This window comes from Balearica regulorum, chromosome 9, assembly GCF_011004875.1.
Source record: "Balearica regulorum gibbericeps isolate bBalReg1 chromosome 9, bBalReg1.pri, whole genome shotgun sequence".
Classification (NCBI taxonomy): Eukaryota; Metazoa; Chordata; class Aves; order Gruiformes; family Gruidae; genus Balearica; species Balearica regulorum.
In genome coordinates this window covers 6,051,540-6,075,350 of record NC_046192.1, presented here as the reverse complement: position 1 = coordinate 6,075,350, position 23,811 = coordinate 6,051,540, and the positions used below count along the sequence as shown (strand labels likewise).

The 23,811-nt window shown below is 36.8% G+C and overlaps 1 protein-coding gene across 2 annotated transcripts in view; it reads left to right on the top strand.

Annotated features, from left to right (window-relative positions):
* The window catches only part of CAB39 (calcium binding protein 39), a 42,806-nt gene extending 20,320 nt beyond the window's left edge, over positions 1 to 22,486 (top strand). For both annotated transcript variants that reach the window (XM_075760934.1, XM_075760935.1), the window contains exons 2-9: positions 1,422 to 1,578; positions 9,701 to 9,865; positions 13,349 to 13,467; positions 16,444 to 16,612; positions 17,370 to 17,429; positions 18,063 to 18,128; positions 18,866 to 19,009; positions 19,880 to 22,486. In XM_075760934.1, coding sequence (XP_075617049.1) covers positions 1,465 to 1,578; positions 9,701 to 9,865; positions 13,349 to 13,467; positions 16,444 to 16,612; positions 17,370 to 17,429; positions 18,063 to 18,128; positions 18,866 to 19,009; positions 19,880 to 20,068 — 1,026 coding nt within the window. In that variant the 5' untranslated portion in view covers positions 1,422 to 1,464 and the 3' untranslated portion in view covers positions 20,069 to 22,486. The remainder of the gene's footprint in view (positions 1 to 1,421; positions 1,579 to 9,700; positions 9,866 to 13,348; positions 13,468 to 16,443; positions 16,613 to 17,369; positions 17,430 to 18,062; positions 18,129 to 18,865; positions 19,010 to 19,879) is intronic.
* Positions 22,487 to 23,811: the final 1,325 nt, after the last annotated feature.

Here is a 23,811-nt window from a genome sequence, read left to right as displayed (position 1 = left end):
AAAAGTACCTACCTTATGCTTTTGATCAGCTCTGTTAGGTCAGTTGCAGGCATGGAAGAGTGAAGGGATGATCTCTGTAACTGGTTACCTGAAATACCTGTTTATGGAAATTTTCTTGGCTAAAGATCCGAGTGCTTGTATTTTTAATCCTTGATCAAAACACGATCTAATTAAGATCAGGATTAACATTTTGGAGTTCATGATGAATGACCTGGTATCTTAATCAAGGCTCAAAGTCCATGGTATTAGGTAAGAAACTTTAACATGTAGTGGTTATAGTTGACTTGTTACTAACTTCACAGACATTGAGCCGAGATAGAAATTACTAACTTTCAGGGTAATAGCCCTTCTTTGTAATGACAGTGTAATCTCTGCTCTGTCAGCTTGAGTTGTCTTTTGTGTCTAGCAGAAGTAGCACTGTCAGCATTTTTAGTGCAGGATTTCCTGTTCTTTTCTGTCTAGAGTTCTAGAAGCATGCTTTATGGAACTCACTTGTAAGAAGTTTTTATTATTGTTTAAATGGGGGTGTACGTGTTTAGTAACAAATGCTTTTGTATACTCATTTATACTAGTAATGATTTTCTATTTTGTACACAGAAGTGAATATATGTGCATGTGTGTAAAAGCAAATATATGTAAATATACAGAGGAGTGAATGTATTTGGATTCAAGAGCCAAATATTTTTAGGGAAGGAAAATTGCCTCTGTAAGATAAGTTTTATCTTTCCGAAAAGATACATATCAGGTCTTTGGTTTTAATGTTTTCAAGTGCCTTATTTATGTCCCTGTTGGTGACAAATTTTGTTTCCCATGAAGTGAGTGGGGGTGAGACTGTGTTTTGATATGAAATTACAGTAATACTGATATGAAAAAAATAGGGCATACCAAATGTTTTGACATACAAATAAGCTGCTGTTTGTAGCCTCGTCTGCATCATGCTCGTAGCTCCTGCACTAAGGCACAGGCTTTGGTCCGCTTTGCATTAGTTAGGGAATGAATATGGGTAAAAGCATGTACCTGGACAGTCATGGCAGAGCCACTGGGACATGATGACTTGTGTGTCAAAGACCTAGTATAAAGTGGCATTTTGCTTGACAACATTAATTGGAATAATTTATCCTTGTTAGTCTTGGCAATATGTGGCATTTGTACAGTATGTGGCTTTGGAAATAATTAATGTACTCTTTAATTTGTTCCTGTAGCATAAGATAATGATCTTAACGTGAGTTCTTACATTCAGTGTCTTGTGTTGTAAAAGAATTAGAAACAAAAGTATTTGTTTGTCATGGCAACCTCTAGTTCAACTGTAAAGGATAGTTATTCCACGTTACCTTTACTACTCTCTCTTGATCTTCATGTGTGTCATTATACTGACCTCATGTTTCTATCTTTGACGTGCTTTTTTTATTTTCCTTTTCCAGGTGAAGCAGGAGCTTTAGAAGGAAGACTGTGTGGATCGCAAACATGCCATTCCCTTTTGGCAAGTCCCACAAGTCTCCTGCAGACATAGTGAAGAACCTGAAGGAAAGTATGGCAGTTCTAGAAAAGCAAGATATCTCTGACAAAAAGGCAGAAAAGGTACAGTTGGGGCTTTCCAATTGCTAAACAGTAATTAAAAAGGGGGGGGGGGGGAGAGAAATCTACAGCTGTTGAAACTGACTCAATTAGGAATTTTTGGGGGATTTTATACTCTGATAAAGGGTAAGTTTTATTATGTACCTTTGAACAGGTGTGTTTCATGTTGATTGGCTTTGCTTTTTTATGCCACTGGCAGCTGATACAAAAAATAATTTGGTTTGGAACTGTAGGACGTTGCATTGTTTCATAAGCAGCTCACAGCCATACGGTGTTGTGGTACTTGTGTGCACTGTAGTGACTTTACTACAGTACAGTAGTTCTGTCTGTGCTTGTCCATGCAAATGTTCCCAGTGTCTCTGTTACTGAAACCAAGGAACTTTGTGTCTCCATGCATGTCAGCAGAAGATATACTTTCACCTCTCCTTGCCTTTTCTTCAGCCCACAGATGTGGTGTAAAGTTCCTGTGCTGGTGCAGTTTCCTTTGGATAGGATGGTTTGCTACTTCATGATCTGTACCTGTCGACAGTCGTTTACTTCTCAACTGGTAGTCTTGATAACTTTACTAAAATTTCGGCCTGTGTGAGCTCATCCCATCTAGTGACTTGTATGGCAGGGATATTTACTGTTTAGATGAGGTTTTTTCCTGATAAACTCAGCACAAGGGCATAGATTTCAATACTTCCAAAAAAGCCCTAGAACCAAACCAAAAACCCAAGCAAACAGAACATCTCCCTCTCCAATCTACCAGCTTTTGAAGCAGGCTAAGATACCCTTCTTGGATCCTCTCCCAGCATTATTTAACTGTTCTGTGCCATTCTTGGCATCCTTACAGGGTCACATGTAGGAGTTAGTCACAATCTTTTTCACATTCACCAGTATTTTTTAAGCAGAGTGTGGCCAGCTTCTCTACATCCAGTTTCACCTATATTTGGCACTGCTACTTTAAGTGCAGGTGAATCTGGGTCTTAACTGAATTGCCAACTTTATCCTGATGTTTTTTTAAAATTATCATCCTCTACCCCGATGGCAGCACATGGTAGGTTCCAGGTCTCTTGCAGTGTACCATATTATTTTTCCCTGATGCTTTTTCTCTCCTGCGGGAGAGAAAAATGTTATGGCCTGTTGTGCAGGCCTGTGTGGAGGCTGGGAGGATTTTCATTTGCTGCTGCTTTTCTTCTTTCTGTAATAAAGACATCTGTCAGGAGAGGAGGGGTAGGTGCATTCTGAAGAGTCTGTGATGAAGCGTGACACTGCCTCCTTCATCTCAGCCTTGTTATTAATTCCCAGAGATGTGGCTTGATCTTAAAACCCGTGCTCTTTTGTCATCTTTCTCTTTTTGCTTAGACCTTTAATGGGGAACAGACCATCTTCATTCCATTGTGCATAGCTGTGCACTGTATCACGTGCCTGTTTTCTTGAAGCTGTAGCTGAAGATTATTATGTACCATTTGCTTCTTGCTGGCCTTTAATCTCATACCTCCATCTTCTTTAAAGACCTCGTTTATGTGAGGCTGCTGCTTTGCCAAGAAATGGCACGCTAAGCCTGTGGAGTTTTCTCCTGTGTCACATGGAAAGCAACACATTTTCTTGAAGGAGATGAGAAGGCAACCCACGTTCAGTAGGTTAAACGTGAGGAGGGTTAAATACTGACATTCACAAGACTGAGCTGGGTATGATAGTGCTGGCCTCTATCAGCCTTGTTATTCACAAAGGAGACCAGTTGATGAATCTGAATATTCATAACACCAGTGTCTACGTGTCCATACAGAGATTCTTCAGGAAATAGTTGTGTCATTGGTAAGCCAAGGCTTCCATGAAGGTGACCGTGGTTGTGGCAGTTTATCTCAGGTTCTTGGATTGTTTGCTGGTTTGATAGAGAAAGTTCTTCTGTATCTTACGGACCAGTCATCACATCTTTGAGGGTATGGCTCTGGTTAAATGCCCTGAATTTGAAGCCCTCTTCCTATCCAGTCTGTAGAAATAGTCTGGAGTAACTTTGGAGTTAAAAGACAGCCAAGGTCTGAGCAGTAGCCATTATTAAGAAAGAAGAAAAAATTCTACATGCCCATATCTTATGTATTTAGGCATCTTTTTATCTTTCACTACTCCTTTATTATTATGGTCCCTTCTCCAATGTAACTTTCCAGCCTCCTTTGGAGAAGAATTCTGTGCTGATGAAAGGGTGAGTTCTGTGGCTAATAGTGGAACAGAAATGGAAAAACTCACTGCATGTAAAGCACAAAAATAATTACCCCTTTAGGAAAAGGGGGAATGCCAGAGTTCTTTTTTTTATAACTCCATTTTATTAGTGATTAGACTTGCATAAAATACGATCTCTCTCCCCTAGTAATTTCTGCTTCCATTGTTGCTGTTTCATCCAGGGGTGTGCTTTTGTAGCTTGTCACATAACAGCAATGAACTTCCAAGGCTAAGCAGCATGGTACATACTCAGTGTTGATTGTTGTTTGTGGTAGAGACACTCTTTTGGGTGCAGGGAATACTTACTTTTTTTATGCTGCTTTGTTTCTTAAAATTAAGTACTCATAGTTGCATATTTTCTTTACTCTTGAACATACGGAGTTTGAAAAGGGTATGTAGATTAGACTAAAAAAAAGATTCAGTATGTCTTGAAGTGAACTGAGTGTTTCAAAATGTAATTGTTGTTTTAAATAATTCTACCACAAATTGAAATGAATAGTAAATGCCCTTTTGTTTTATACCTTATGCCTGGCTGAGGTTCCAAAGACAAACTATACTTTTCTACTGCAGTACCACAGTGGGTTTGTTTTTAATGTGTAGTTCACTGTAGTTGCTACCATGCAGTAGCAGCACAATGCTGTTATGAAAATATTTAGTTTGCTGCAATGTAGAGGATGCTTTTTGACAGTTTCCTAACACACTTGGAAATACAGATTTGTAAGAAAATTAGACAAATAATTTTCTCTAGAACATACAAATGTAATTAATTATGTTTGAACAGAATGCCTCAGTTTTTTTTTTCAATGCTGAGACTGAAATATAAATCCTTTAATGTTTTGTGAGAGGAAGAAAAAGCAAAGTAAAAAAGAATCATTTTTAAATCTTGGACTGTGTGTTCCTGTATGTTCTTTATAATCAAAAAGGAAGAGATTCTTCAAAGCAAAAGTAGTAAAACAACAGTAGTGGTCATGATGCATCTTGTGCAGTTATGAAACATTCTGCCCTGTAATACTGGAAAATTTGTTTTATAAATAAAAGTCTGAAATTCAAAAATGAATTCTAGTTGCATGTTAATCTACTTTTTTTTGAGCTCTGTGAATGCTGGAGAAAAATTAACCGGGTAGTTCTCCAGGTCGTTTTCAAATGTTCTTTCAGTTTGTGTTACCTGCTTAGGAGCTGAGATCTGCAGTGTCTGTGAGAGGGGGACTGTGCCTGGCCGCAGCCAGCCTGCCTCGTGTGCCACGACTCGGGGTGCTTCTTGGCTGCAGCCTTTTACTTCGGGTAGAGGAGACAGCTTGCGGTCTGTCAGTATTTTGGAAAGGAAACTTGACAAGTGCTCTATAACTCAAAATGTGTTCATCACACATTTTCCATTGCTTATGTTTTTTCACAAGGGGGCTAAAGGGAAGGGGAAGGAAAATTCCTCTCATATAAACAGGACTTACCCTTGATCTAGCCCATTAGGTAGTCTTTTATTATTCGCATATCTTCCTCCTCTTTGGCTGACATCAGCATTTATTTTTATACTACCAGTTCACTTGGTGTGTGGCACACGTTTACTGTCGTGAAGGTAAATATTTACTCATGTAATAAACTTGTTCTTCTCTACTCTCTGACCTTGGGTTAACCTGTCCAGAACAGCTCTGATTTTGGCTTTCGGATAATTGTTTCAGCTATGTTGTTAACCCATGCGGCTTGCCTCTTGCAGGCATGGTCGGTCTCTCTTCTTTAAGTTACCAGCTCCATACAATGGACAGTATACTAAATGTACGGGACAAAGCAATATGCTATTTATTTGATTCAGCCATCCAAGTGTTAATATTATGTCATGTTGCCATAGGCATAGATCAGATTTTATTTAGTGAACTAACACTGTCATTTATAAAGCAGTAAAATTTTAAATTTGTTATGCACGTGTCTATAATTAATTCATGGTTGAAAGAAGGCTAAAGGTTAAGTAATCTGCCTTGCCTACTGCATGGGGCTGTTACTCAAAGGGTAAAGATGGAGTTTCTTCTGGGAGTGATGGGTGAGAAGACCTGCTTCTCTTCTAATTGAACGTAGCTCTTTAATGATATCTTCATCCTAGACGTCTGCTGAAAAGTAATGTAATCTTTTTTGGCCTTTAAAATAAACTAGTGGCACTGATGTAGATAATCATATATTTACAAAATTGCATGTTTTTGTAAGCATTTTGAAATCCAGATAATTTAAACAGAATCATTAAATGGTGTTTTTGTTACTTATGATGGATACTGCTCTAAACTAGTAAAATATTCACTAAGTACAGGCTCAAAATTAGCTAGTTTACCTTTTTCATTGATGTTTTCATTAATAGTGCAATTCATGTAATTGCTTTATCGATGTGGATAGAACCCCTAGCCATAGACCTAGAGCCTGCTGAGCTCACCTTAAATGCTCAAGGACTGATTGTGTGTTCTGTATCTTTCTCTAGTGTTTCTCAAAGTAAAGGCAAGTGTTGCTTCATAAAACTCAGATACTCCAGCTGTACAAGTCTATATGTAGTATTTGGTATTTGCACTGCTTAGCATTTAAGGAAATAGTAAATTTTGGAAATATCTGTGAAATAACCTAGGGACTAGAATAAACCATGATGGTTCATAGGTAACTATAAAGATGTGCAGCTGATTCTGGTGTGAAAATCATATATGTGACTTCATGATGTCTGGTTTTATTTGTAAATAATTTCTTCCTGTCTTTGATAAAAATAGAGAAATAAGTACTTTCTTTATTTTCCTTACTTTACATTTTACTTTGACAGTATTGATTGTCCGGCACCATTTAATTTCAAATGTGACTTGTCACAGAATTTTTCTCTAAAACTCTGTTTGCTTCTTCTCAGTGTTGAGAATATAAAAAAAATTTCAGTATCTGTAGAAATATATAATATTTAAATTTAGTTTTAATATATAAAATATTTATAGACTATATTATGTAGAATACATAAAATATATATTCCGTGTGTGTGTATATATTCTGTATATATAATGTATACCCTGCTTATATATTATATTAGAATATATATAATCTATATACGTAGTGTCTGATTGTTAATTCTGCTTTTGATCATGGGTTTTTTGGATGAAGTTCATTATGCATTTTGATTTTTTTCTCTAGAGTTTTTTTTCCCAGTTAAAGCAGTGTATTAGGTAATTATTTAGATCTTAGTAAATCTTGCAAGTAATGCTGGCTAGCTTTCTTTTGTCTGTCTTGAATTTTTTTACTAGTTTTTCACTTAGCTCTTAACATTGATACTTAATGTAGCGTGATATTTTTCGGTGTAGCTATCTAAATTCCATTCTGCATCTGAATTGGCAAAAATAGCTCTGCATATCATGTGTTTGGACTATGTTCATGGAGTTGTGGAAGAGTACAGAGATTCTAAAACAAATTTAAGAGTTTTTCTAGTCCTTTTGATGTTGAGTTTTAGAGTAGGAGAGGAGGGAATATAGAAATGTCATATTTTATGGAAGTGTAGTGCATCAAAACATCTTGGTTATTGATGTAATACTTTCAGAAAACCTCATATTTTTGTATTTGCAGTATGTATCCAGAAATGATAGTTTGGCCTAAGTTGAAGTGATACAAACAAGTCTTTTTTCATGATGAAGGTCGTCAGACATTGGTACAGATTGCTCAGAGAGGTTGTGGAGTGTCCATCCACAGAGCTGTTCAGAGCATGGCTGGCCATGAGCCTGATCAACCTGACAGGACTTTGAGGTTGGCCCTCTTTGAGGAGGTGGTTGGACCCTGATGACCTCCTGAGGTACCTTCCAACCCAAGTTGTTCTATGTGTCTCTAACCGTTACTTCCCACTAAAGCCCTATGTCATTCCAAGTTCAAGTGGTGCACGTTCAGATGGTCTTGACAGTTGTGAAGAGTACGAGAAATAAATTAAGTCTCTTCTTGAATTGACTGAGTTGTATGTTTGTGTTAGGCCAGAAGGCTGTTTTTTTCTTGGTTTTTTTAAAATTATATATAAAAAAAAAAAGGCAGTCGCTGTTTGGAAACTATTTTTTTCTGTCTGGTTTGTAAGTATTTCCATTATAAGTGTCTGTCTTGGGGTGGTGGCAAGGGACAGCCTTCAAGTGTGATTATTAAAGTTTTGGAGGGGTTGTTCTGTTTGCTGGGGTTTTGGAATGAAAAATTCCCCACTGGCATTTTTCTTAATTGCAGGCGTGCCCTCCATATTGCCACTGTCTTACTTAAAACAGGTAGCTACTTGAACCTCTGCCTTTCTTCTTTCATCTTGCTTTCTAAATGAGTGCGCAGGGACAAACTGCAATAGATTTTTTTATTGCTGCTTCCTCTTTTTTTTGGTAGCCATGCTTCAAAGGCATCTCTTCATATATCTACATTTGAGACGTGTTCCTGTTCTTTTCCTAGTAAAGTGGTATTTCTTCTGAATTGTGTGGCGTAATGCTACTACAATATGGTGAGCTGGCTTTCTCATTTTACATCATCAGGAGCTGTCATGAATCTCAGCAGGCATATCGAGCACCTGCTTCTTGCTGTCTTACTAACAGTGCACAGAAAATCCTTTGGAATTTCAATTAAGGAGGCGGCAACTGGGATTAGGAACTGCAATTAGCAAGAAAAGGGAGGCAGTGGGGAGTGGAAAGTTGTGGAGGAGCTAAAAATGATACGGAGCCTCCTTAAAGGTCACGGAATCCTTACTTGCATACCTAGCAAAGCTGGAATGGCTTTGGCTTGAGTAGTGTGGTCATGCTGATCTTAAGCCTCTCTAGATATAACGCGCAAACAAGAAATCCTTTTACGTCCTACTTATAAGACAGATAATATCCAGAAAGTAATCACTTTTTTCACTTCATTAATTTTCCATGGTACCAATCATAAATACTTTAAAGTGTATGCATACCTTGTTGGCAGGTTCATCTAATTAGTAAAAATCAGTGCACTTACAAACCATTCATACTTTTTAGGCACGTGAAGAACTAATACAGTATAATTAAACCAGCTATTTTTCATGGTCATCTTCAGCATTTTGCCACCGAGCTATGTAGACATATATTGAAAGGAGTAGTTCTTTTTTTCTCCAAGGTAACTGTGTTTTATGTTTTAAGATTCAGAACTGGGTGTTTAGAAGTGTTCTTGTTGATTTTGGTTTTTTTTTTTTTTTAACTTGTGAGATAACTCTGCTTCCATTGCTAAATGTTACTCCAGCTCATCATGACAACTTAGGAATTCGTTATGCTGGCTTCCCTAATTGAGAGGTCAGATCTCTCTGTCTTCTGTGAGATGGACTTCAATGGGAAGCATCTTAGACTTTTAATTGTATCACTGCATTCATTTGAATGCACCTCTTTCTGGGACTGTTTGCCAGTCTGTTCTGGTATACTGAGATATTAAAGGAGGTTCTCTTTGAGGTTTTGTTAGTTGGAAAGGAAAAATTTCATCCCTACTGACTGGAATGTGAGCCTAATATTTGACAAAACCTGATGAGTACAAATCTGTAGGAGGGACACATTTGGTCTCCCTGAGCAGTTCACTAGAGGCAGGCATGTGTCTCCATGTCATTTTTTCCAATCTGATCCTGCGTACCTCTGTTTTACAGAATGGAAATTTTGTTGGGTTCTTTTCACCCCGTTGCTATTCTTTAGGGGATTTTTGAATGGGAAGTTTATAGGCAGTAAAAAGGAAGAGATTTTTGCTTTTGGTAACTTGTCAAATAAATTGCGTGTGTCCTGCCTCTGTGCTATTTGTTTTTTTAATAACATATAATAGTCTTATTTGCAGAAAGATGATTATTTTTTTAACAAGTTGTCATTTCCAGATTTTTTTTCCTTAAAGAAGTTTGCAGATGTTAAGAATAATAAGAGTGTGCAGTTACAAAGACAAATGACATTGTGCTCTAACTGTATTCTTTTCCCATTTTCTTTAGGCCACTGAGGAGGTCTCAAAAAACCTTGTTGCCATGAAAGAAATCTTGTATGGCACAAATGAAAAAGAACCACAGACAGAAGCTGTGGCACAGCTTGCTCAAGAGCTGTACAACAGTGGTCTTCTTAGTACCCTAGTAGCCGACTTGCAGCTAATCGATTTTGAGGTAAGAAAACAAGTTTGACATTTCTTCTATTGTATATGTTAAAATAAACATACCTGAATTCCTGCCACTTTAATTGGTTAAGATATCTTTCAGTCTTCAGCTGTTTTTTTTTTCTGGCTGGGACAAAACCATTAGAAGGAGAACTCATTGTGCCAAACAACCTAGAAAATTAAGCAAATATAGAATATGAAATCTGTGAATTTAGGCACATAAACTACACAAAATTGAAGTAGGTAAACCTCTAATCCTGATGATACAGTTCTGTTAAAATTATGGAATAATTCTTAACTGTGTGTACACAGAAGGGTTAATCTCTTAGTAGTAATACCATAGTGAACACAAGCTATAATACTGCAAGGCTTGTCTATATTCTTGTTAAAATAGATTACTTGGAAAAGTAAGACAATTGTCATAACTTAGATATTTAAAATTCTTCATAAATGTTAAAGCTGTTAGTTTTATTAATAGTCCAGTTGTTCACTCTCTCTTCAGAAACAAGTGATGCAACCTTTTTTGTTTTCCTCATCTTTTTTTCAGTTTAAAAAAAAAAAAAACCGAACCCAAAACCACCCCAAATTTTTATTGATTACTTCAAAATAGCAATACTTATTTGTATTCAAATGTATCTCTGTATAAACCTCCATCTGGCATTTGTCACCACACCACATGGAATAATTTAAATTCCCTCTGCCGTAGTGAAAAATCACCCTATTTAGTTCTAAGAAATTGCAGTACAATTGGATTGTCCTGTTTTCCCTGAGGTCCTGCAAGAAGTGTGTGGTTGCCTAGGAAAGGAGCCAAAACCCATGTATCTCACCCCACAGCCTTGACCATAAAGACCCTCCCACTTGAGGTTACTTAAAAACGGGGTTGTTCGTAAGCACGTTGTTCACAGTCACAACGGTTGAAAGTCCTATTGTAGTATGGCATTCCAAAAAACAATGGCTTTCTTCCCTGTTCTTTCTTCTCTCCCCTCCACCCCACCCATAACTCCCTCTGATTTGTGTTTAATTGTAATATGGTGGTATTTTTTTCCCTACCCACACAACTGTTTATACCAAACATAAAACATTCAGGTGGTTAAATAAGCAAGGAGACCTGGGAAAGCTGAGAGGGAATGCTGAAATGTGATGACCTTTAATTACTGGAGAAAGGAAATCATGAAACGTCATCTGGATTCTGCTGACCTCTAGATTCTTATCAACTTGGTGTTTACTCAGCCTGGTTATTAGTGAAGCAAACCTTCATTATCTCCTGGTGATGAAGAATGATAACAATTTATGCAGGCTTGCTCTCATTAAGGACAACTATTCATTTTATTCTAAGGGGACTTGAAAAGATTGCGAATAGTTTCCTGCTTGTGGACTTTCTGCTGCTTTGTTACACAAGGATATGACAGTTCCCCTTGAGAGAGAACAAGTCATTCACACTGCTTTCTAGGCTGGACCATGTCTGCTTTTTAAGGATGGGATCTGGCAGATTGTCCAGCTGTTGTTGTTACCTAGAACTAATGACAACACACCTGTGCTCCAAATGTGCACTAGCTTCCCAGCTGTTACAAAGTCAATCAGATGTTGGCTTTGATAGCCCAAATCTCTATGGTTGGGGTTTTACTGCATTTGAAATGATTTCTCCGTTACTGATGGAGATATAAACTTCATTTCCTGTTGGCTCTTAAACTTGAAGAGTAGGTCTGGCTTTTATTCCTTCTGGTGCCCCACCACAGCTTGAGGTCGTTCAATGATGAAGTAAATGTGTCTTTTTTTTTGGTCAAGAACTTCACTCTGATTCCTGAAGAAGTTTTCCTTGTAGAACAGGAATGGACAACTAATTAATAGACAGAGACTGTTCACTCTGACTCTTAAACTGTCTCAAATGTATTTGAATAGTATTGTTAAAATCCCAGAAAAGTAACAAAGTAAAAACCAGGAAACTAACAACTTTAATGTTCTAAGTAAGAAACTGTCTGACTGTCCAGACCCTGCTATATATAAAGGCCTGTTTAAAATTATATCCTTACCTGGAAGCTTGCTTTCCAAGTAAAGCAGTAAGCACAACCATCTACTTACCAGTCTCATAAACTTACCAGTTACCTCCCTGCTGATTTGTGCTACTGTGTCTGTAGGAGAGATGGTATCCCTTGTGGAACTGGGATTTTTTTGTTCTTATTTTTTTAAATGAAAAACAAAACAAAAACCAAACCCCAAAACAAAAAATGCCTTTTGCATAAGGGAGCCTGAATCCTTCTGCTCGGAAGACAATACTAGCACAGTCTCCCTCTCACCTCTCGCAGTCGTGACTATTGGCACAAGGTTCAGTGTCTGTTTGCCCTTGTTAGGCCATGAGATCACTTAGTAATACATCCTTCTAACAATAACTAGCTTTGGTATTACTGTGTACCACTATCAGTTCAATTATGTGCATAATAAGGAAATGCTGTTCTTGCTGGTGAATCCAAAGCAAATTGTGAGATCCAGTGCGAAATTGGCAATGTTAGTGAATGAGAGTTGATGACTATATTATGTGGAGTTTGAGTAAAGCAATTTCTGGAAACACTGCTCTACTCATTTCAGAACAAAGAGTTCTGGTGTTGCTTTGGGCTGGCTTTCAATGGAATTGTAATTGAGAAAACAAGCGTTTACAAACAAACTCTTATATCCTGAAAACAACACTCTAACAAAACTGTCCGTGGTAATTCACAAACATGCCATTTGTAAAACTACAGTCCTCATACATTTTTATAAACATTTGATTTTTTCTTCTGTAATCTTATTGATGTTGATTAGAAAACTGAAATAATTTTGAATAATTGCTGTTGTTTTTAAAATTCTTGCTAATTAAATATGCCCTGCGTTTTACTCAAAAGCTTGCTGATGTTAGGGCATTTATAGTACAGCTAGAGATTGTCAAGAAATGCTATCTACGTATGGTTGTTGTGTATGACATTCAGGGAACTGTCAGGTGGAGTTGCTTAACAGGCCTTTATTTGCAAGTCCATTTATTTAACTTCCATAAGTTATAGTTTCAAGTTGGATGTTAACACTGCAGTCAGAAATGCCCTGCACACTTGTAATGGTGGCATTACGTGTGCCTAGACAAGGGGAGAGGATAATGGAATATTGAAGAAACACACTTTCAGGCCAGAGCACAGTTAAAAACTGGTGTGTTATTAGCAAAACCAAGTATAAAACAAGCCCAGGAGATTGATGCTACATAGAAGTATCTGATGAAACATGAGCTGGCTTTACTTTATGTAAATTAACCTTGATCTGGCTGCAAGGTGATGTAATGTTTTGAATGCTTTGGAATATTTGAAATGGGTACAAAGAAGCAGAATATTTGATCTGTTTAAGATCAGCGTACACAGGCTGACTGAACTGCAGAACTCACATGGTATGAATGCATGAGATGGTGGTAATGTTTAATTGTCACTTGCCCAGTGGACTTGAATATTATGTGTCTAACTGCTAATGTTTTTGACAGGGCAAAAAAGACGTTGCGCAAATTTTCAACAACATTCTCAGAAGGCAAATTGGTACAAGAACCCCCACAGTCGAATATATCTGCACTCAACAGAATATATTGTTCATGCTATTAAAAGGGTATGTACACTGTGAAGCATAAATACGCTTTTATATGAAGTAAGAAGTTTTTAAATTCATGGAGAAGCAGTGAGCTCTGAAATGTTTTTTTCTTCCTTTGCAGTATGCTTGATTTTTTTTTTTTTTTTTTTGTCTTGTGGCCTCTAATTCCCCTAAGGATAGGAAAATTTGAGTAATAAAACACCAAAAATATACTTTTGCGTGAAATATGACTGAAATTTGAGAACTGTTAGTAATCTAAAATACTCTTAGTGGGGTACTGCAGAAATTTTCCGTTCAGTGTAATATTTGATCCTATTTAAACTATTTCTTTGTGAACTTACTCATCAAGAGTTAAAGGCTTGTTTTTTTCCCTTTAACAACTGTCATTTCGAGTTTACTGTCTTATCCCCTGGTCTTAGTTTGGTCTTAGACTTTTTATTCATAGTGATTTATATTCCTGTAGTGACACAAATGTACCAACTCCTACTTGGCCAAACAAAGAATGATTTGGGGCGTATGGTGCATGCCAGACATCTGTTTCTTCCTCTATTCTCGTATTATCTGATGTGCTGGATATTGGAGAATCATGCCATGCTGAATACGTGGTTGCATATGTAGAGCTGTGGATCTCAGGCATGAAAGCAGAAAGGTGTTCTTAACATTTTCATGTTAAAATAAGATTTTTTAAAAAATTGAGAATGTGCTCGCCATTTAAAAAGAATAGCTCGTGTTTCTAATAACGTCAATTAAGAAAGTTCTGAAAATTGCAATTCCAGTGTGTTTCTTAGGGATAGAAAAATTCATCAAATATTAAACCATTTAAAAATACAGCTATTCCAATAACTAGTTTTATAATTTGTGTTAAAGCTGCTGGGTAAGCTTACTGCAGTTGATGAGTACTTATTCCACCTTCTGGGATAGCTGGGGGATTCATGGAAAGGCCATGCTTCTCAGTGAGATACTTGCCTGTGTTATGTTGGTAGCATTGAGATGAGAGGATAATCAAGTATGGGTTTAACCTTTAAACAGGAAGGTTTATTGTGTTTTTCCTTTCCCTTCCTCCTTGTTCATATTAGCAATTAGAGATGCTGACTAACTTGCTGCATATGTGGTGAATTAGGCTATTTTATTGTAACATCTCTACGTTTAGATAATTGTGGCCATTTGTGTAAGCCACTGGAAACTAGATCATACCAGAAGCTTTCTGTGTGGCAAAAGCAGGTGTTTTACATCTTTTAGTTTCATGCTGACTCCAAAGGTTCAGCACCAGAAGCAGGGTGTAATATTTGCTTCAGTTCATACAGGTGTAAGATGTGCACTCATCTGCCAGAAGGGCTTTGTTGTTTGGCGTTTTTTTTTTCCTCCTTGCATTACAGCCCTGATTTTGGGGGGAAGCGAGATTTAAATGTTAGAAGGACAAAAGGACTATTCATTTTGGCGTAACACAAAAGAAAACATTGATTCAGTACTTCTTCAAAATAATTTACGAAAGAAGGCAAAGACATTTGAGGTGCAGAGAGATGAAACTACGTTCTCAGCATGCTCTCATTGATGTGTGACTGAATGAGGGCTGCAACACATTCGTCCTAATTTTTAGTCTGTGTTGTCACTCTTCAGAGAGCATTATTCTGACAGGGATTCAGGAAACACATATAAGTCAGGATGTTTGAATTGGGCATTTAGTTAGCTTTAATGACTTAAATGTTACATCTGGTATCCAACTGAGTCAAATTTATGTAAATTTAAAATTATGGGGTGAATTGCAAAAAGTTCAGTAGATGTCAAATCTCCATGACAGGCAAAATGGGAAAGTATTGCAGGATTTAACATGAAAGCTAATTCGTAAGAAAATGTTTTTGTATGGTAATATAGTTAGTGCTTAGTATGCACAATGATACTTTGCTCCTGAATTATTCTGGTGAATTTAAATTAGCTTCCAGTGGTACAGGATGAAGGATTCTTTAGGTGGGAGGCGGGAGGTATATAAGAAGCTTTGACTGCTCCAGAACCAGATAGGAACAACAGACATAACTTTTCTGTAGATGAGGATAGCTTATGTTGTAACATGCTGAGATGAGTTCTTCCTTTGGAAAGGCAGTCCCGTCTTCATCCAGGTTCCTACTTGTAGCTTGATTGGGAAAACAAGGAGCCTGGTAGCAAGTGCAAAGGTGTATTTCTATCAAATGTGCCTTAAATGCACTGGTGTGAGATTTTGGCAGCTGCTGTTAGTGTATGCTAAAATCAGCTGAGAGAACTCTGTAGTATTTGAGGAAGAAAGCCTGCTGAGGAAATGTAGTGACAATTTCTAAATGAAGCCATCAGGGATGGCCTCATCACTTCCATCAGACCAGTGATGGGCACGTTCCAGAGGTCTCTTGTAAGAAGGTGCAGATACTTTGCTAGAGGCAATAAAGGCTCAGGCACAGAGGAGTTCAGTATTGTCCTTACAATCAGAGGGTGCTGTTCGCAGCATTTCAGGATTGAAGCCCGTGATGTGCAGAGTAGCCAGTGATGCTGAAAAATGGTTTAATGGAAGAGGAGACATGAATTTGTCCAGTACTGTTAACCCTTCATGCTCATATTATGGATAGCTTTAAGTAAATTGCTGTCGTGTTTAAACAAACAGCTTCCAAGACAGAAATCACTTACTGCTTTTCCAGATGTCTGCAATCCCACCAGTACGAAAAAAGGAGACTGATTTTGAGTATAAAGAAAATATTTTTATTTAGTCTCACTTTTCAGTTTGTGAAAGTCATTTGTATTGGCTATAATTTGGCATTTAACTGGCAATGATTTCATTAATATTTCATAGAAATATTTAAAAGTGGAGTTTAATGCAGAAATAAGTACCTTTGATTTTTTGAATTTTTGTTTACTTGATAGCATTGAAAACCGTAATTAGCAATGTGGTGCTGAAGTGCTAACTTGTGAAAGTATTTATAAAGTATCTTTGTTGTGGGTTTTTTTTTTGTTTGCTTGTTTTTTTTTAAATAGGTACGAATCTCCAGAAATTGCTCTAAATTGTGGAATAATGCTTAGAGAATGCATCAGGCATGAACCACTTGCTAAAATAATCTTGTGGTCAGAACAATTCTATGATTTCTTCAGATACGTGGAAATGTCAACATTTGACATTGCTTCGGACGCATTCGCCACATTCAAGGTAATTTACATACAACATTTGAATGATTATTTCTGTAGATCTCTGCTATGTGAACCCAGATGTTGTGTGTTACATTCTTGGGCAAAACAAGCTAGGGAGAGGGGGGCAAAACAAGCTAGGGAGAGGGGGACAAAATAGCTGTGATGCAAATGGGTAAGCTGGATGCAATTCTTCTTATTTCTCAAAATGTAAGAGATTTCCTTTAAATAGATATACTATGTTCCCAATAACTTTTATTCTCAAAAGCAAGACTTAAACTATCATGCATTCGCTGAATACATGGGCTTTTAAATCTGTGGCTCCAAGTCTGCAAGTGAGCAAACTCCTTTTCATTCCATTACAAAACTCAGTGTATTTGATGCTGATGCTTTGTCTGGGGAATATTTTTTTTTTGTCCTAAAATAACCACTTAAGGGATTATAGGCATAATATTGATTAGTATTAAGTAGTGGGTTTTAACCTTGGTTGCATCTAGTTCTGTGCAGAGCAGAGCCTTGATCCATAGATGGCATTCTTCAGTGATAATTCCACAGGCTATTTACCTGTGTGAATTAACACAACACGTAGCAGACCTTTCCTAACTGATGCCAAGATCCCTAGTAATGTCAGGTTACTGCATTCATGTTCTGAATCTCTTCATTTAATGAAATAGCAAAATTTTCTATTGGATGTCTTATGTGTAATGACTGTTTAAGGAGACTGTATATATATTGTTTAAATATCTTAGTGAAAATATTGGGTTTGTGCTCTTTTACAGGACTTGCTTACAAGACACAAGTTGCTAAGTGCAGAATTTTTGGAACAGCATTATGATAGGGTGAGCATTTTAATACTCAGAATTTTCTAGTGCTGTGTATCTTGTTTGAAGAAATCAGTATTTTCATTCCTTGTTTAGCTTCATTTTTTGGAAATTTACATACAATATTAAACCAGTTGGACTTACAGTAATTTCTGCCAAGCAGTAAAATTAAGATAAAGACCTTATCATTGAATGTAGAAAGTGTAAACATAAGAGAAGGCAGCAGAAACCTAGTTCTGTGAAAACTAGGTCGGATTTTTCCACTAGAGGGAACCCTTTCCTTGTCTTTTTCTTTTGTCTGTATTAACCAAAGAATACAAGATAGCCTTCCTCCACATGCTGGAGACTTCTGAAATTAATGAACAGTGTTCAGTACCAGGAACTACCATAGTTTAAGAAATAATGAGATAACTACTTCCACCACATTGCAATCTAAACATTAAAGGCTCCTAAAAGAGTAAATAGATTTTTTTTTTTTTTAAAGCATATGCAGTGTTTAAACAGTAGTGACTTACAGGAATCTACTGGGACTTCAGATTTTGTTTACGTTTTTGTTATGGATTTGCATGTCCTCCAGTTTGTTGTTATTTTGAAGAACAGTGCGTATAACACTTGGAAAGGTCCTAACCCTTCTCTTTACTCTGTGCTTAGTTCTTCAGTGAATATGAGAAGTTACTTCATTCAGAAAATTACGTGACAAAGAGACAGTCGCTTAAGGTAAGGCAATTTTACTTTCTTAAATGCAAAGTTAGAGAATTCCTTTCATTTCAGATTGGGTTGACTTTAATTGAAATGTAACTCCAGCTGGTTTTCTTTAGTCCAGTCCTTCCGTTATTTAGTGTCCAGCACACCCCAAGTCATTTCTCTCCCTATGCAGAAATGGCTATATGCAAGTATGTTTATTTTTGTTGTTTTTTTTCCTTCAACAAATCTGGACACATGCAAATAATTTAATAAAGATTCATATGGTATGAGTTGACCAATACTAATCTTACATTCAAGTAGGTCAGAAACAGTCATTGTAAATATAATACATAACTTGTAGCAAGGGTGGTACTTTTGGGGAATATCCTTTTACTCCCTTTTGGACAAAGAAGGTAGCAAAAGAAGTGTAAATACTTCTCATTTGAAATCCTAACTTTTTTTTTTTAACCACATTCTTATTGGTGATGTATAGTTTCTGTAAAAAGGAAAAACTTTTCTTTCAATTCCAGTTCATAACAAGGGGAGAACAAAAGGTGATTTTTTTTTTTTACTTGTTGGGAAAAAGGAGAAACTGCATCATCGAAATAAGAGGAGAATGCACCCTGCACGTAGAAATTCAGGACATTTAAGTTCTGTTGTTACTATGTTTACAGACTGATGTCAACTACTCAGTGTGTTTGACAGCACTTAAGAAAAAGTTGTTTCTTGTGTCTGATCTCAGTCATTTTTACGTTGTTTTTCACTTTTAGCTTCTCGGTGAATTGTTATTGGACAGGCACAACTTCACAATTATGACAAAGTACATCAGTAAACCTGAAAATCTCAAACTAATGATGAACCTTCTACGAGACAAGAGTCGTAACATTCAGTTTGAGGCCTTTCATGTGTTTAAGGTATGTTTAAAAAAAACCCCACAATAAAACAAACAACAAAAGAACCCCACCAGAAGTTGTTCAGTTGAGTAAACTACTTACCTGAGCCTTGATGAAGTTTATCTTAATGTCCGCTAAGTGGTTAGATAGAGAGGTAATGTTTGGCATTATTATGATCCATCTTTACAAATGGCTGTCTTTGCATCTTTTGAAAATTGTTTAGAAACCACTAAGGGACTTTCATATGTTTGTCAGTGTAATCTCGCTTAGAAAATTGTGGAATTAAGAAGATGAGGTGCAGTAAGACACGGAGGAATTCATGATCTCATATGAAATGAAGGATCTTGGAGTTCAAAAGTGTTTTTGTCATGCTGCGTTATCTATGAAGAATAGCAGTATTTTAGTCGTCACCTAAATTTCAAAGCCTAAATTGTAGTTTGCACATTAGAACAGGTACCTTCTGACTTTGCAGCAGACAAGCAAATAGTGAAGAGCTTGGAGATACCATCTGAGGTGTAAAAGTTTTCAGTGAACTTTAAGATACCTGTGTGATGCTGTATATAATATGAAACCATGCATTTGCTACAGAATTTGGTGGTGAGGTGTCTGCAGTGGTTTCTGCAGTGGGGTGGTGTGGCTGATCACCTCCCACAAATTGAATTTACTTTGATTCTGGTGTTCAGCTTCTATTCTAATTAAAAAAATGGAGTAATTTTGTTTTAAAACTTGCATCTAGTCCATTATTTTTTCTGTAGAGATACTGGAATATGGAATAATTAAAACATCATTTTAAGTTATTGTCATCACTGTTTTGTTGGCTAGGTTTGGGGTTTTTTTAACTTAGCCTTCTGTTTCTTACTATTATGCTAAATGTCTTTTATTTTCTTGCAGGTGTTTGTAGCCAATCCTAACAAGACACAGCCTATATTAGACATCCTTCTAAAGAACCAGACCAAACTTATTGAGTTCCTCAGCAAGTTTCAGAATGACAGGACCGAGGATGAACAATTTAATGATGAGAAGACCTATTTAGTTAAACAGATCAGGGATTTGAAGAGACCAGCACAGCAAGAAGCTTAATCTCCAATAAACCCTTAAAATATTAAACCCAAATTCAGCATTTGCTGTTAGATATTCAGCATCAGGCACTCTTATCGATTCATGAGGAACATTACTGCTAATCTGCTGTTCAGTGAACGGTTTTTGTTTTTCTCTTTTTTTTTAGTCCAAGTTGAAAAACATAGCTGCTGCTTTCTTGCACAATGTGGACTTTCTTGATATTTGTGTCATTTCAGAATTCAAAGACACTGCTTGTTTTAGGAGTCCTGAAAAGAAAGATTCTAGGTTCGTGAAAGCAAACATATAGATACTAGTTTGGTTTAGGAGAGAAGGTATTAATGTAGTTAAGTAACAGGTTGCATGCTTGCAAATCTGAATAAATCTGTATGTTTGCACTTACCTTGTTTGAGATATGAGCACAATGTGACCTGTGCATACCTGGCACCATAGTTTAAGATTATATGCCTTGATTTTAAAAAAAAAAAAATGTGCAGTGCTTTATTTGTAATCAAAGGGGAAATGTATGTAAGATGTGAGCTTATTGGGATGAACAGTTGTCTTGCAAATAAACTGATACTGAAACTTAGCAACTTTTAAAAGAGTGAAATTTCAAGGTTCATAAGGAAAATGTATATATGCCTTTCACTGCTTTATAGAATTTTTTTTGGACATGATTTGATTTTTCTGAGAATTGACTTGTAAACTTGGAAATATGTTCTAAGGGTTTTTGTTAATTTTACTTTAAAGGTATTTCAGACAGTAGACCTAGCAGTGACATTTTGCATTTCATTTCAACATTGCTTGCTGGTTTCTTTTGTATATAACTCCTAGGCTGCTCATTTCTTTAAAATATGATTTAATTTGTACAGCAGAGGAATGTTATTGTATTAGTCTGTAACTATTACCTAATATTGAGTTTTGCAAAATGAATGCTCATATGTAATTGAATACTTCAGATCACATGGAAATGCTGATTTAACAATCTTAAGTCCTGCAGCATTAAAAAGAAAAAAACCCAAGCATTCTTTGTATTCACTTATCTAATGGGGTGCCATCAATTAGGGTAGGCTGAAATAGAGAACTGGAACCCTTTATACTACATTCTTACTGGATAATATTGGCCTTATTCAATTAAACAAGCATTGTGCTCACCAGCTCTGCAAATGGCAAAGATTATGCTAAATTAACATCGATTCCTCTTACTTCTGGGAGCCTGCAGTGCATAGTTTCTTTCTTACAGTAAATAACTCAGTACAGTAGTTGTGAAAGTGAATGATTTAATTCCCTCCAACTGCAAGAAACAATTTCATAGATGTCCTAGGGTAACAAAATGATTTAATATTGTCGATTTTGTTCTTTAATGCTGCAAACTATCAGTATTTATGAAAACAAAAAACCCAACTGATTTTGCACCATGTTTTTGTTACTGTGACCATACAAAAGGAATCTACTAAATATAGCTAAATTATGTTATTAAAATTGTATCTATCCATCATATAGTAACGCTAAGATCACAACCAAGCAAACTTACGGATTGGAGTCTCAAAGTTCAAAATCTGCATGGCTGAATCTGATGGAGAATGCTATAGAAAATGTTTGTTGCTTCCTGTCCTCTTCCCAATTAAAATATTTTGCAATCAGCAAGGTGAAACTCCTAAGCGACGTTTAAGCTGATGTGAAAGCCTTCACCAGGGAAGTCAGATAGCTCCAGAAAAGTGAGTGTTTTCACTCAGTTGTTTAAAATTGCTCTTAACATTATAATTGGTCCTTTAAAAGGTTCTTCATGTGTCCTTTACAAACAGATTCATTTTGCCTACAGGAAAGAAAATAGCTTACTCTTACCGAAGATCACTTACCCGGGCAGGCAGAATTGGCCAGGAAGTGGTATCATAGTTCAGTACTAACAGTCTATTCTATTTTGGTTTATCATAGCTGAGTGGAGGAAAACATTATTTGCCAAGTTACTCACCATAACATATAAGGCTTCCTCTTTAGATAAACATAGACGTGCTGAGGATTTATATATATAAAGAAGTGAAAACATTTGGACTTGGGATAGAGGTTACTTGATATCAGGCCTTGGGAACAGTGGCTATGGTGACTTTTTTAATATGTGGAAACATTTGAATGTTGACTTTCGAAAAGAAGTTGTATTTAAATTAAAGCTCATTTGACATGCTCTTCGTATTAAAAACCCTGTTGTTCTGGAAGTCGTTTCTTATCTGATTGAAGGCTTAAGGGTATTACTAAAAGTTATTTAAATGTGAGTGGGGTTTTTGGGGTTTTTTTTGTTTTGGTTTTTTTTTTAAATAAGAGATGTATACAATTGTAATTGTGCTTCCGTGGTAGCATTGAATTTCTCCTGAGGAAAATGCATTTCTTATCCAAAAAATCTGGCTGGCCCCATAATTTAAATTGAAATAAAATTTTGAAGAAAAATGTGTGGTTTTTACTGTGTCACTGAAGATGATGTATTTCTTGTGGATGTGAATCTTTTCTCCTTTATTGCCTTAGATGGGTTCAGCTTTCTCACATGATTTAAATGTGAAGTAATTTTAAATCATGAAAAACTCTGGCTTCCAAAAACATTTTTAAGGAATTAAGACCAAGTTCTGTATTAGAGATGTAATCAATTTTAATTAATTGTTTCTGCCTTCTCTTATCTATTTGCTATCAGCATTATTTGCCAATTCTATTCCTCTTTTGCATTACCAAGGTCAAAGGGAGGAGATGCTCTTTCCTGCGTCACGTCTAGAGACAGGACCCGCTAGCAGTAGTGGAAGGGACTTCTGGATAATTGTTGGTCCTTCCCTTCTCTCTAAATTTCAGGAGCTGAAAGTGTGTGCAGTTGGTAGCTCCTCCTTAGGAAATCCTGTGGTCTCTTTGTCTTTGAAGCTGTCTGCCTCTGTCTGTTTTTCACAGGTAACATCCCAAATTATGCAGGGTGGCTAACGTCAAGAGAGCCTGTTACATTTAAAAAACAAGCAGAAAACGTTCAGGAGTTTTTGATGCAGATTCTTCAGATGGTTTTGTTTAGTGAAACTACTGAAAAATCTGGTTTCCTGCCAGGAACCAGGATATTTACCTTGCAGACAAAAATATTTGGTCTTTTATAGTCCCCACTAGAGGCTATACCTGTTTGAGCCTTTATATAAAATGTTAGCATTTTTCTCCCTCACTGACAGTAAAATTACAGGTTACAAAGGGAAGGAGTAATTGATAGTTGTAATAAAAAAATAAAATTGCAAATTTTAATTAAAAATAGGTTGGATACTTGACAGGGTGCGTGGATGCAATGGCCCTGGCGGGGGGAGGCATGGGAAACGCGAGGAGATGTTGCACTGACTTCTTAAAATTTGTTTTCTCCGCAGTGTTGATCAGTGAGACCAGCCTTATGAGCTGCCACCTCTAGGAACCAGAGCGAAAGTTGCCCTCGGAGCCCGTGGAAGCAGGTCACGGACAAAGCTGCTTTCAGTAAGTTTGCTTCTGTTTGTGGCCTGCCAAGTCACCCCTAGCAGGCAACTTCATCGGTTTTCCTTTTGCTGCTACCCTTCCCCCCTCCCCTTTATTCTAGACTTTTGCCGGCTGCTTTGTTGATTAATTTGCCTGTCCATATTGCTTTCACTTGAGCTGGTGCCATCTTGTTGGGTGCAGTACCTTTATTTTCTGTCATCATCTTGGTTATTGATATATCCGTACTCCTTTCTCCAAAGATTCTGGCCTTTGTAAAGCTAAGTGTTGGGGGTTTTTTTTAGCTTTTCAGC